The sequence below is a fragment of the Podarcis muralis genome, chromosome 3, assembly GCF_964188315.1.
Source record: "Podarcis muralis chromosome 3, rPodMur119.hap1.1, whole genome shotgun sequence".
Taxonomy (NCBI): domain Eukaryota; kingdom Metazoa; phylum Chordata; class Lepidosauria; order Squamata; family Lacertidae; genus Podarcis; species Podarcis muralis.
The window spans coordinates 55645420-55658153 of record NC_135657.1 but is presented as its reverse complement, the minus strand read 5'-3'; the positions used below and the strand labels follow the sequence as shown (position 1 = coordinate 55658153).

Here is a 12734-nt window from a genome sequence, read left to right as displayed (position 1 = left end):
AGCAGAAGGATGAGCAGGACAAGAGCAAAGTGGCTACTTTTTTGCTTCAAATCATAATGACGATCATGATGATGAATATTTATTTATACTACACCCACTCTGGGTGGCTTCCAACAAAATATTAAAATACAATAATTCATCAAATATTAAAAGCTTCCCTAAACAGGGCTGCCCACATCCTTGCTTGTTCACGCATCACCATAGTTTGGCTAAGAATTAGGAGCAAACTGAGCCAATAACAGCCATACTAACAGCATGAAAACTAAAATTGGCTTCAGCAGGTTAACCCTGGTTATTATGCCATACTGATTATTCTAATACAAATCTTTAATTCCTTGCCTTCTTAATGTTGGTAAAAAAATTAAAGGAATGCAAGATTCACTGACCTGCCGCTTGTGTATTGCTTCTTTCACTTCACCATCAAGTTCAGAGAGTTCGGCAAGACTATTTTCCAAGTCAGCAGGTATCAGTTCTTTGGCCTTTGTGTACTTCTCCTTTTCTTTACTGCTTAGTGCTCCCATTATCCTTAGGCTGGACTGAACTTCTTCCTGCTGAATCTGAACTTTACGAATCTCTTCCTGGATAATATTCAGCTTTAATTCAATACTCAGTTGATCGTTCAGTTCTGCCTTAACGTGCCTCAGCCAATCAAGGGAGCGAGAGATTTCAGTTTGGAAATCTATGCTTTGCACCAGTCTGTTTTCACACTCTATCACAGTATCACCAATGACAGTCTGCAATGTCTTCAGCATCTCCTGCCAAGTTCGCACCTGATGATTTGCTCCTTCATGCACAGATGGGTCAAGCTGGGAGGAAAGCATCTCAAGATGTTCAGCTATGCGTTTCAAAAGGATCCCAGCATCCTGCAGACTGCCAGCCAAGGAATGGTACATTTTCAGTTTTTCCTCTGCTGGGAGTGTTTGTTCATTAACTTTGGCTTGCTCTGCTTTTACAGAATTTAGCTGCATCTCAAGTTGCTTACACATTTCTTCATGTTCTTGATATGCTTCTATCATATCTTCCAACTGGTTTACTTTCTGTTCTATTTGCCTTTTGAGTTTGTGATACAAGGTGGTAAGCAGTAGCATCTCCTCTGGCAGCCATGGTTGCCCAGTGCTCCGAAATGCTTCCTTCTTCTGGTTTAATTCATCAACAGCAGCACCAAGGTTTATGACTTCAGCCAGGATGCTTCTGTAATCTTGCTGGAGTGACACAGCTTCTTTGGCTAAGAGGGTAAAAGGGGCCTTATGTAGGCTCACTAGCTGATCTTCCAATTCAGACAGAGCCTTTGTTGTCAATTCAATTAATGATGCATATTCATTACGGGCCAAGATTGCTTCTTGGACTTTACAGAATTTGTCCTTAGCCAGAGCAACAATCACACTAAATTGTTGAGGCAAGGCATTCAGCTTTTCATCAAGATAAGAGCGATCCATTTCATTGAGTGATGGTAAGATTTCCTGGCCATCCCTTTGCAATGTCAACAGAAGATTTTCATATTCAGAGCACTGCTCAAGAATTTGATGATACTTTGCTAATTGTGAATAAAGTTCAGAATTGCTGTTCATTAAATTGATCTCTGGGAATGAAACAATATCAGACTGCTTAAGCCAGTGGCATAATTTATCCAAATCTTCCTTGAAATATTTTCTAGAAACCATATGTTTCTCCAGGTCTATTAGTCGCTGGCTACATTTTTGCAAAATAGTGTCATACATGTTCTGTAGCTCTTGCAGTTTCTCTAACACTTCAGTCTTCTCTTGCTCTGTTGTTTCCTTCATTAATGTCCTCCCTTGAGACCACAGTGCAGATATTTCACTCTGGTAGGCCTTAAGGCTGGCTTGTGTACTCTTACAAACCCGGATCTGTTTGCTTACATCTTCTGGTAGCAAACAAATATGCTCATAGAACATTACCTTTTTCTCATGTTGTTGAATGTGATTCATTGCTTGAAAGGCTGCCAGGAGGAATTGGGTTCTTTCAGATAATGCCTTATTCAGGTGCTTTCTCCTCTGACCAACCAAATCGCTAAGGCAATCCACGTGATTTTCGGCATCTGATAGGCATTTCTGGAGCACCTGTCTTTCATTAAGCCCCAAATTAGTCATCACCCTACTGGCATCCTTTGTAAGTGCTTTCAAAACAAGTTGTTTGGCTTCCACTTCACTGCAAATGGTGAGATGATCCATGAGGAAGTTCTGAGCCAGCTCAGGTGGTGGACTGTGTTTGAGAGCTTCAGAGATGCTAGGTTGCTGCTCTTCTGCCCATTCCATTAATTCCTGAAGTTTAGTCTGCACCATACTCAGCTCTTCTAATGTGGTGACAGACAGTTGAATTTTCCTCTTGATAAGGTCCTCTAGCTGGATCCAGCGCTGCTCAAAGTGTCCCGTCTGCTCTTTTACTAACTCTCTGTCATCCAGATTTAGATGTTCTGATATTTTCTGCTTCTGATCCTTCAAGTCTTCAAGAGCAAATCGTCTCTCCTGCAGAGCCAATGCTAGCTTTTTCAAAGCCTCTAGATGGGTAGTGGTACTTTCAGCATCCGATCTGTTAAAAACAAGTAAATTAAGAGCACAACTCAATATAAACAATAGCACAGGCATTGGGTGGGGGGAAGAGGTGTTCAAGCAATGTGAAAATCTGAAGCATTCTTTTCATTCCCTAAGGGCATTAGAGATTTAAAAATCATATGTAAAGCAATCATTGCGAAACACACTGCCACTGCAAAGTTCTGTATAGCTGGAGATGTCACTAGAGTGCATAGGTCTTTGCCTCCAAATATGAACCCCAAGATAAGCATTGCAGTCCCCCGTGTTCTTCTGTTGGGTTATAGACCAAATATGTCATCTCCTCTCATCCATCCAGTCACCCACCCACCAATCTACCTGCTCACCTTGGCACCTGCTTAGCCTGCTGCTGCTCTGGCAATGGTGGGAGGAAGAAATGCCAGTATCTTTCTTGCTCCTCCTCCCTTGCTCTACCTGGCTCTGCTACAGCAGCAAGACAAGTGCAGATACCACTCTGAATTGTAGTTGTGGGGACTGGAACTTTATAAATGGGTGGAAGGTGGGCTGGAGAGAGGAAGATTGAAGATATGCAGATGAAGATATTTTTAATATATATCTCAAAAAGGCCTCAAAAGGTCATGCTTTTCTGAGAGTTCTCTATGAAACCTTGTAAAAACTGAACTTACAAGGTGAGCTTGAAGAGGAGTTCACCCATCTAGGTACACTATCCTTTCAATCATTTCAGCAAACCTTTGAGGCATACTGTTAACTTAAAAGCATCTACACACACTGCCAGCTCTTCAATCTAAAATATGCCAATATCTCCTATGACTGTACCATTGCCCTAACCCTATTGTGCCCACAAGCAGTGCAAGCATGTGTTTAGACTTGCTCACTCTTGACTTGCTCATTCTCTTCTTCCATTTTCATAGTTGGTCCTGAAGGAGAGAGGGACTTATGGAGGCATTATAAATAAATAAATAAATAAATAAATAAATAAATAAATAAATACTCAGGTAGGGGGACACGAGTGTGGAGGCTGTAGGAGGGCCGATGCTCAGTACTAGAGCACATGCTTTGCATGAATGAAGTGTTAGGCCTAATCTTTATCATATTCTGTGAAAAAGATCCTAGGGTAGCAGGCCTAGCAAAAGTCTTTATCTAAGCCCTTGGAGAGCTACTTCCAATTAGCACAGACAATACTGAACTAAATGGACCAAAAGAGCTCCATATAGTCAAATTTTCTATTCATTACAATTTGCCTTTTAGAGGAAAACCCTACCAATGTGGCTTCCAAAAGTACAAGAGCAACATTTACAACAGAATAGATTTAAAACCAGAAAAGTATAGTTCTAGACTCTAATGAAAAGTGGTCACCTTAGCAATGTCTGTATCAAAGAAGTGTTACAGATTTTCTTGACTCAACCCACAAGTCCCTACCTTGCCAGGTTATCCCATTCTTGTGTAAACTTTTCCAAAAAGACTTCTACTACGTTTAGGCGGTCATGATAGTCCTTTGTCCTCTGAAGATCTTCCTCCCTGTGTAGGAGCACATTACTTGTTTGAAGGCAAAGGTCCAACCAATGGTTGCTCAAGCGTCCTACTTCCTTGTGCTCTGGTGACTCCTGTCCTTGGGTTAGTTTGCTCACCTTTTCAGTCACAGCTGTCAAAGCTGTCTGTTTAGACTGCAGCTTCTGACTGAACTCCTGTATGAGGAGATACAAAAAGGAAAATGGCAATGAATTAACAACCTGAGAACTAAATGAGAATGTATAATGCATTCTATTTAGGCTGTATCACAAAAACTTGTAGAAGACAGATCATTATTCCTCTGTTTCATGAGATGTCAAGATTTCTGTTTTGACAATTCAGGGGAAACAAAGAAGTAAGAGCTTTTTCAAATGGCAAATCTTCCTTCCAGATTCAGAAAGAAAGTTGACAAAGGATCCAACAGCTCCCTTTCCCTCTTCCTCACACCCTTAGAAGGGAAACTGTCTCTTCCTTGTCCTGTTTTCTGTATAATGTCCCATGAAGAAGGCAAATTGAGCCTTAGGTTGGAAAGCCTTAGGTAGAAATTCCAATACAGTGGTACCTCAGGTTAAGTACTTAATTCGTTCCAGAGGTCCGTTCTTAACCTGAAACTGTTCTTAATCTGAAGCACCACTTTAGCTAATGGGGCCTCCTGCTGCTGCCGGAGCACAATTTCTGTTCTCATCCTGAAGCAAAGTTCTTAACCTGAGGTACTATTTCTGGGTTAGTGGAGTCTGTAACCTGAAGCATATGTAACCTGAAGCGTATGTAACCTGAAGCGTATGTAACCCGAGGTAGCACTGTAGCTCCTTTTTTTAGAGGCAAACTATATGCTGTATGCAGATGTATGCAACAAGACTACCAACAGTCTTTTTCTTTAAAATAAGCTGCTCCGGTGAGGGTTTGGGGTACCCAGACCCTCTTTCCCTGCTTAGTGTTTCTTTGCTCCAAAATACTCCTTGAGCAGCTTTCCCACTGGATTCTCACAGAGCAGAGCAAACACAGCTTTGGAATCTCATGGGTAGAAAAGCTACTTAAGGTAGTTGATTTGGAGAAGGGAAGATGCATGGAGCAGGGAAGAAGTGATGAAAATGTTATGCACTCTCTTCCCATCAATTCTCTGTTCTAAATGCCCCTTCCCTGAGGCTACTTTTCTTTTTTTAAAAAACAATGACTCTTGCTCTTTAAAAATTTACTACAGTTTTCCATTATGGGTTACATATAGCAAATTCCATGTTAGAAATATGTGCAGAGGAGCTATATAGTCACACAGGCTAGCTAGCTCTGTCCTTCAGCACTGCTGTGTCCCATCATCTTACTCTTCCAATGAACGTCCACTTCATGTTGATCAGAAAGGGTTCCCCTGGCTACAGATGATTTGGGCCTCTCTTCAAATGTAGGAGCTATGAGGAGAACTTTTTCTGATCAATATGAAATGGTGGTTTATAAGTGACAGCAGCATATGGCAAAGGTAGCAGGCAGGACCGGTCCATGCCGTCCCACAGCTTCCTTCATGTTATGTGGAGTGGATCACGTGAACTCCCTTAATGTACTTTATCAACCTGGCATTTTGAGATAACCTGGAGACTGTTTTACCCACGCGTAAGCATAGAATGTATTTTGAAAACTCGGCCACTACCTACTTCTCTAAAACAACTAATCAATTTCAGAGGAAAATGTCTTTATTTTGCCAGCTGAAGGTAGCTGTCTACCAAACCTAAGTGGCCTATATCAGTTTCCTGGATTATGGTTGATTTTTCAGAAATGAAGTCAACTGTATAACTCAAAAGGGCATTCATCTTCCATCTCTAACATACCGTGGCATAAACACATAAAGTGCCACTCCTGCCCACATTCTTTCTGCATACCTGCACTTCTTCCAGAGAAATATATAACAGTCCAACAGTGTCAAGTATATGCAAACATAAAAATAAAAATAAATCACCTGTTAGCTACAGATTTCTCTTTTATTTGAACGGAAGCTGCCCCTTACCTTCACCTGCAACACCATATTCTGAGCAATGTTTATTTCCAGCTCTGCCCCTCGCCTCTTCATATTCTGCAGTTGCTGATCTGCATCCTGAAAACATATCCAAAGCTCTGCCTTCATTTGCTTTATTTCCTCCCAGCCCTGAGCAAGGTACTGTGAGTTCATTATCCGATCTTCAATCTGAAAAATATGTGGGAGGGTAGCAGGAACATTTTAATGCAATTCTTTATGGGCTGTCTTAAGATGTACACTACCTCTCTTTATGTAGGGCAGACTCTTGCGATAGATTTACAGCAGGGGGTGGGGATGGGCCACAGAGATAGAGGATAAAGGAAGCTTGCATAAGTCTCTAGGATCCAGAATGACTTAACCCTGTGAAATTTCAAAACCAATATGACCATAGCATGGGGAAGACTCCACTCATTAAATAATTTTATTAAAATTAAGGATAGAAACGGATAACGCTGACTGAACTTTAAAGTTTCTCTTTGCATCTTTTACCTCTCTTTCTAGAGGCTTTGAAAACATTGTCAGCAGTACCGGTTTGTTTGGACTATAGTTTATAGATGGCCTGGATTTGTATTATTTTGCTTTCTGGGAAGAAGAGTCAATCTGAATGTTTACAGGAGGTACAGGTCATTGCTGAACAGTTTTTGTGTATAATTTATTTGTCAACAATAAATATTCTATTTACTATGAGCAAAATTTCTTACTATGGAAATATCATTCAGAACATTTTTTAAAAACAACAACCACCTGATTTGTTTGCACTGTATAAATGCATGTGCATAAATGAATGCATTTGTTATACTTTAAAGTTAATATGGCTGCTCTGTCATAGGACAGAGAATTTAATAATTAAATAGAAAAGTCAATGTATCCATTAGGATTCCTACTCCTAATGTGCAACTGCAATTGCAGTTTTGTTGCATGGCGGATTTCAGCTTCAGAAAATATTAGAATCTTTTATGTAGCAGCAATGAAGAAAGCTTAAAAATGCAAACTCACTCTGAAATGCTGCAATACTCTGCAGTAAAATAAAGGCCTGACTTTTTAAAATAATACCGATATATTTTAAACGTTGCTAGTCTATTTATTTACCTGCTATCAAGATATACCACTTATTGTTTTCTAGGTATTACGGCATCAGTTGGTATGCTATTGATGCATATCTTTCAGATGAAAATCGAAATAGCTTCTTCAAACTGCTATTACCTAATATGACCCTTGTGACACAGTAAGACAATTGCACCTCTAAGAAGGATTAGAGGAGGTCTGCCACAGTTTATCCCATACCGTTTGCTTTGTCAGCTGGATGTCTGTTGCTGTATTTTTCACTGTGCTGTCTGATAAATCACACATAGAGCACAAAAGATCCAAATAGGTGCTTGCTTGCTCCTGCAGGGCTCTGAAATGCTTAACCTAAAAAGAATAAGAAAAGTTTTTCATGAGAACATATTTTCACATTTCACCAAGAAAGCTTTCATTTATACAATGGTCTGATGAACTGAAAACAGGAGAGAATCATCATGGTTATTTTTGTTACAAACTATTCAGAAAGGTGTATAAATAATAAATAACAAAGATGCAACACATCAGCAAAGCATCCATCCACTCGTCAACTTGTTTCACTATATTAATTCATGCTAATATTTAAGTTTATATTTAACATTTCCCCAATAAACAAAGTATCTGTTAGGCTACTTGAGATCTGACTGACAGCTATGTCCAGACAAACTGACTTCATAAAACAAAAACAGGACAAGATTCTGGTTCTTGGAGAATTAACAATAAGGGATTGGCTGTCTAGACCAACTAATTACTGTCCATCTGAACAGATTCATCACTGTCTGGCTTCTAATTTCTTAATCCAGCCTAGTCTTAATAATATTACAACCTCAAGTAGCAGCTTTTCAAGGGCATGCTCTGCAAGATATATACTCCTTCATGAACGGAATATACTACTTAATTTTTTTAAGTAGTGTTACAATTTGGGGGTGATAAATCTTATTGAGGACACAGCTAGAATTCCTCATTCTGGATTCAACATGCTGAACACTTCCATAAGATTTTCCAATGGCTCAAGATACATTTGAGAAATCTGGAGAATAATAAGTAGATACAGGATTGTATCTTAAAGTGGCTCCAAAATGCACATTTGGACTTGTTCATTTTGACTTTAAAGTCTTTAGGGACTTTTTGCATAGAGATGCAAAGTATATCTTTTGAACTCTAAAAACATTTATTTGAAATTCACGCCACAATGATACAGAAAGGCATTACCAAACAATTTCTGCTGGAGATAGCCAAACGCGTTGAACAGCGTTTGGAATACAGGGTACAGGTCTGGCTGCCTCAATTCAACCTGGGAGGATTAAAGGACCTGGGGAAGGATAGCATCAAAGCAGGCCCCTAGCTCAGGTGGGGGCCCTGCCAGGCCAGAACCCATCCCCCAGTTGCCAAGTGTGATCCTGGATGCTTAGCCCACACCAGGGTCCTGCACAACTCAACTCTGTTTAATTATGCACACATTTGGATTCAGCCATTTTGGTAAATACTCTATTTTGATCAAATGTTTCAATATGGACTGTTCTTACCTGCTTAACAGCATCTGCCATGCTGAAAGGCGGACGAGGATTTGGCTTTAACTCTGGCCGAACAGCAGAGAGCCAAACTTTACATTGCTGAAGTGTGTCTTGATGGTTAACATGTTTCTGGAGTTCGTGCTCCAAACTCTGGTACACCTACAAAGAAAAGCATGAATACGTTGCCTAATATTTCTGGTGTCATTATTGAAGATAAAACTTTTCCCAAGTTGACAGGCTGGCAGTAAACTGCTAACTTTACATATAAAACACCTAAAAACTTTTTGCTAACTGGCCTTATGGAAATGTTGCAAATACAGTGGTGCCTCGCAAGACGAAAAGAATCCGTTCCGTGATTCTCTTCGTCTAGCGTTTTTTTTGTCTTGCGAAGCAACCCCATTAGCGGCTAAGTGGATTAGCGCTATTAGCAGTTTAGCGGCTTAGCGGCTATTAAAGGCTTAGCGGCTGAGCTGCTAAAAGGCTATTAGCGGCTTGGCAGCTTAGAAAAAGGGGGGGGGAAAGCGGGGAAAAAATGGCGAGACTTGCAAGACATTTTCGTCTTGCGAAGCAAGCCCATAGGGAAATTCGTTTTGCGAAGCGCATCGCAAACGGAAAACCCTTTCGTCTAGCGGGTTTTCCGTCTTGCGAGGCATTCGTCTTGCAGGGCACCACTGTATAAGACATAAGACTCCTAACATACATATAGTCTATATTAGCAATATAGATATTACTGTAGTTTTCCGAAATGAGTTTCTAATGACCTGTGTTCCAAAATGAGTTTCCAATTCAACTCTTAGATGAGATTTCTTCCATTTTCCTCCATCTGTAATTATGTTCAGTTTTCAGTTCTTCAGATGCCCATTTTGTACCCTATTTGCCAGTATTTTGCATTATATTGTATTTTTTGTATTGCATCTAGTAGATGATATATTACAATGACATCTACTAAACATACATGAATAGGGACTTACCCTCTGAGTTGTGCTACATATAGCTGAATAGCTATCCCTTGTTCCCTGCAGCTGAGTTTCTATATTTTGCTTAAATTTTGCTTGGAGATGCTCTGCACACTCATTTATTAAGTCATCTCCCTTGCTTTTAAGGCTGTTCAGGCGATCTTCAAATCCAGCAATCTCTTCCATCATTGCCTAAGAAAGCAGCATTCAAAACACCACAACATATCACAGAAAATGTTTACAGCATTTAATATTCACCATTCAAAGGGGGGCAGGCTACACTGTGCTAGGCTCAAGCTATTAGGGCAGAAGTGAGGGCAGAGAAATACTTTGTGCTCCTCCTTCCATGAGCTGTTTTATATATATATAGGAAGAAATTTACTGATGCTCAGAAGCATGATTAAATATCTCCCCAGTTTCAGAGCATGTCAGGTGGCCAGCATTGCTTTGCATCTTATGGATCCAGGCCACAATCCAAAATGCCCCTATCATGCATCCTTTTAGGACATACAAATGTCACAACTCTAATGTCACTTGGGGCGACAGTCGTTTGAGGGACCAGGGTCTTCAGAGAGTAAGGCTCCAATATTGAATCGGTCTCTCTGACATCAGAGCTGTCTCTGAAGTCTCATAGGTAGAGCCAGTCTCGTCATTTCAGTATCCCAATCAATCTGATCACGTCTCATGTGCCTTTAAAGTAAACATGAACTTATGACTTGCTTTTCAGTAAGATGAACTTTTACCATATTTATATCTTATATATGACCTTTCGAAATATTATTTACCTCATAAGGCCCACTACAACATACGAAAAAGGGGATTTGTTGCTGCTCATTTAGACCTACCTTGTGGTTGGCTAAATGTTGTGTTATAATTTCTAGATTACTGTTCTCCATAAGGTCAGGAGTAACCAGCCTGCTAGACATCTGTAACAACCACTTTTCCACTTCTTGTAAGTCAGTGTTATATTCTTCATGCTGTTTCACTTTCACCTCCAAAATTGCAACATGAGCCTGCATGATCATAGAAACCAGTCACATTTAAAAAACAGTTCCAAATAAGGCCCCCTACAAAATACAGATTGTAAAAGCATGAAAATACATGTTTAACTTTGTATGAAAAAGTTTCATTCTTTTGCCAGAACTTGTTTGTAATTACACCTGTGCCCTGGGAGAGGGATGTATGCTCCTTTTCATAACACTGTTCTCAGCTCTTCACATGCATTGTTTCCTCAGGCTGCCTCAGTACCTATTTCCCCTCTCTGCTCTTTTTAGAGTGATCACAGTCCATACAAAGTATCTTTTTATAATACACTGGAATAAAAGAAATACTTTAAAAATCTAATCTAAAAAGAAACAAGAGCAAAGAGAAGGATGGTGTTTTGAAATGTGCTTGTAGATCTGTACTGTGGTGTGCAATTTGCAGCTCTTTGCAAAACAAACAGAGTGTTGTGCTGTGGATCTTTATATTGGCCAAGTGCTTGGAAATTTCCACTTTAAAAGAGGCGATCTGCAGCAAGATGCACTAATTGACTAGAGAACAAGAGGAACAACAAACATTTTAATCTCTGTTTGTGTGCCACCCCACCTGCAAAAATTACTTGTCTAGTCACCTACTTCCCTCACCCAACAGGAAAGCTCTGCAAATTTAATAACATTTCGTTAGTGTAGGTTATTTGCGGACTGCTGTCACCAGGACATGAAGAGGCCTTACTGCAGGCAGCCTATGTTTCAAGCCTAAATTCACCTGTAGAAATAATTATTACCATCTTACAGCAGAAAACATGGCTTATATAGAGCCATAGCTTGTATTCCATGTAGCTCGAAGGCTAACATTTCACCAGCACAAGGATTTTCCTTGCACAACCAAAGCTTAATCCCCTTCCTGCCCCCCCCCCCCAATCTGTTCCAGGAGTTCTCTCAACCTTCCAAAGCAAATTTGGGGATGGCATGGGATGTGTACAGGCAATGAACAGGGGAATTCCCATTGCAGTTATGAGAATACTTGTGCTGACTTCTCCTAGTGCACTGGGTTAGCTGAATAAGACCCTAGGTATTTTACCTTTGCTGTGCTGCAGAGCTCCTGGTATTCAGTTTGAAGTTTCTGAATGTTCTCTGCCAAATTAACATCACACACTAGCTCAAGAAGGCATTTTCCTTTTTCTGTCACAGATTTTATTGAAGGCTCATGGGAAAACACTGTCTGTTGAATTGACTAAAATGAAAAATAAAGTTAAACTGTGCTTCAAAATGAATACAGGATTTATATATAATACACAACACACAGAGTATCATTATTTTCTTGTGTTGAGAAAGAACCCATTTATAAATGTGATGTGAAGTTATCTTTAAAATATGGGAGACTCACAAGCAAGTTACATTTTCTGGCTTAAGACTTCACTCATTTTATAGCTCACAATATTTATTTACCTTATATTTGGATAGCTGTGCCTTTTTCTCATATAATTCCATTTTGGGATCCACTGTGGTATGTAGTACAATCTGATACTCTGACAGCCACTGAGTCTGTACTTTGTACTTATCTAAGAATTCCTTTGTCAGGTGGAGACATTTCTCTAAGGTTGTGTGTTCTTTCCTGATAGAGCTGGTCATCTCATCAAGTTGCTCCACACAACCATTGATCTCTTTCTTTAGCTGTTCCCCTTCATTTGCCTCCATGTACTTAATAGCTTTCTCTCCTTTTTCACGTGCTGATTTCAGTAAATTATGACCCACATCCATGTCACTCATGAGATCCTGTAAGAAGAAAAATGGACAGTTTATATTTTGGCCTGCGACTGAAGAGTAAATTACTTCTGCAGAATCAGTTTTATTCCTACTGCTGACCATCAGGTGCTTGAGATTTTTCTTCTGTTATGGTCAATTGTAACTGATTTAAGCTTTCTTATCTTTTGCAACCTCATTATGTACTGCTGGTAAAATATGTGTTGTTTTAAATTGCTGTACCAGTGTCATATGCAAACTATACCTCAAGCTTCTGCATTTTCTTCTCCATTGCTGCTTTATCTACAACATCAGACTTTGTCACAACATCTCTGAATTTCCTAAGTGTAGCTCCAAACCATTCCTTGTAAGCAGCGAAGCACACTTCAGATTCATCCATACTTCGAATTTCATCTTCAAGGAATTTTATTTGCTCCTGCAAG

General features: G+C 39.8%; 1 protein-coding gene across 11 annotated transcripts in view; it reads right to left on the bottom strand.

Annotated features, from left to right (window-relative positions):
- Window positions 1-12734, bottom strand: part of SYNE1 (spectrin repeat containing nuclear envelope protein 1) — a 270851-nt gene that overhangs the window by 122601 nt on the left and 135516 nt on the right. For all 11 annotated transcript variants that reach the window (XM_077925894.1, XM_077925896.1, XM_077925887.1 and 8 more), the window contains 10 exons: window positions 12557-12727; window positions 11998-12324; window positions 11630-11782; window positions 10414-10581; window positions 9584-9760; window positions 8625-8771; window positions 7324-7449; window positions 6031-6207; window positions 3948-4213; window positions 387-2547 (listed from right to left, as the gene is read on the bottom strand). In XM_077925894.1, coding sequence (XP_077782020.1) covers window positions 387-2547; window positions 3948-4213; window positions 6031-6207; window positions 7324-7449; window positions 8625-8771; window positions 9584-9760; window positions 10414-10581; window positions 11630-11782; window positions 11998-12324; window positions 12557-12727 — 3873 coding nt within the window. The remainder of the gene's footprint in view (window positions 1-386; window positions 2548-3947; window positions 4214-6030; window positions 6208-7323; window positions 7450-8624; window positions 8772-9583; window positions 9761-10413; window positions 10582-11629; window positions 11783-11997; window positions 12325-12556; window positions 12728-12734) is intronic.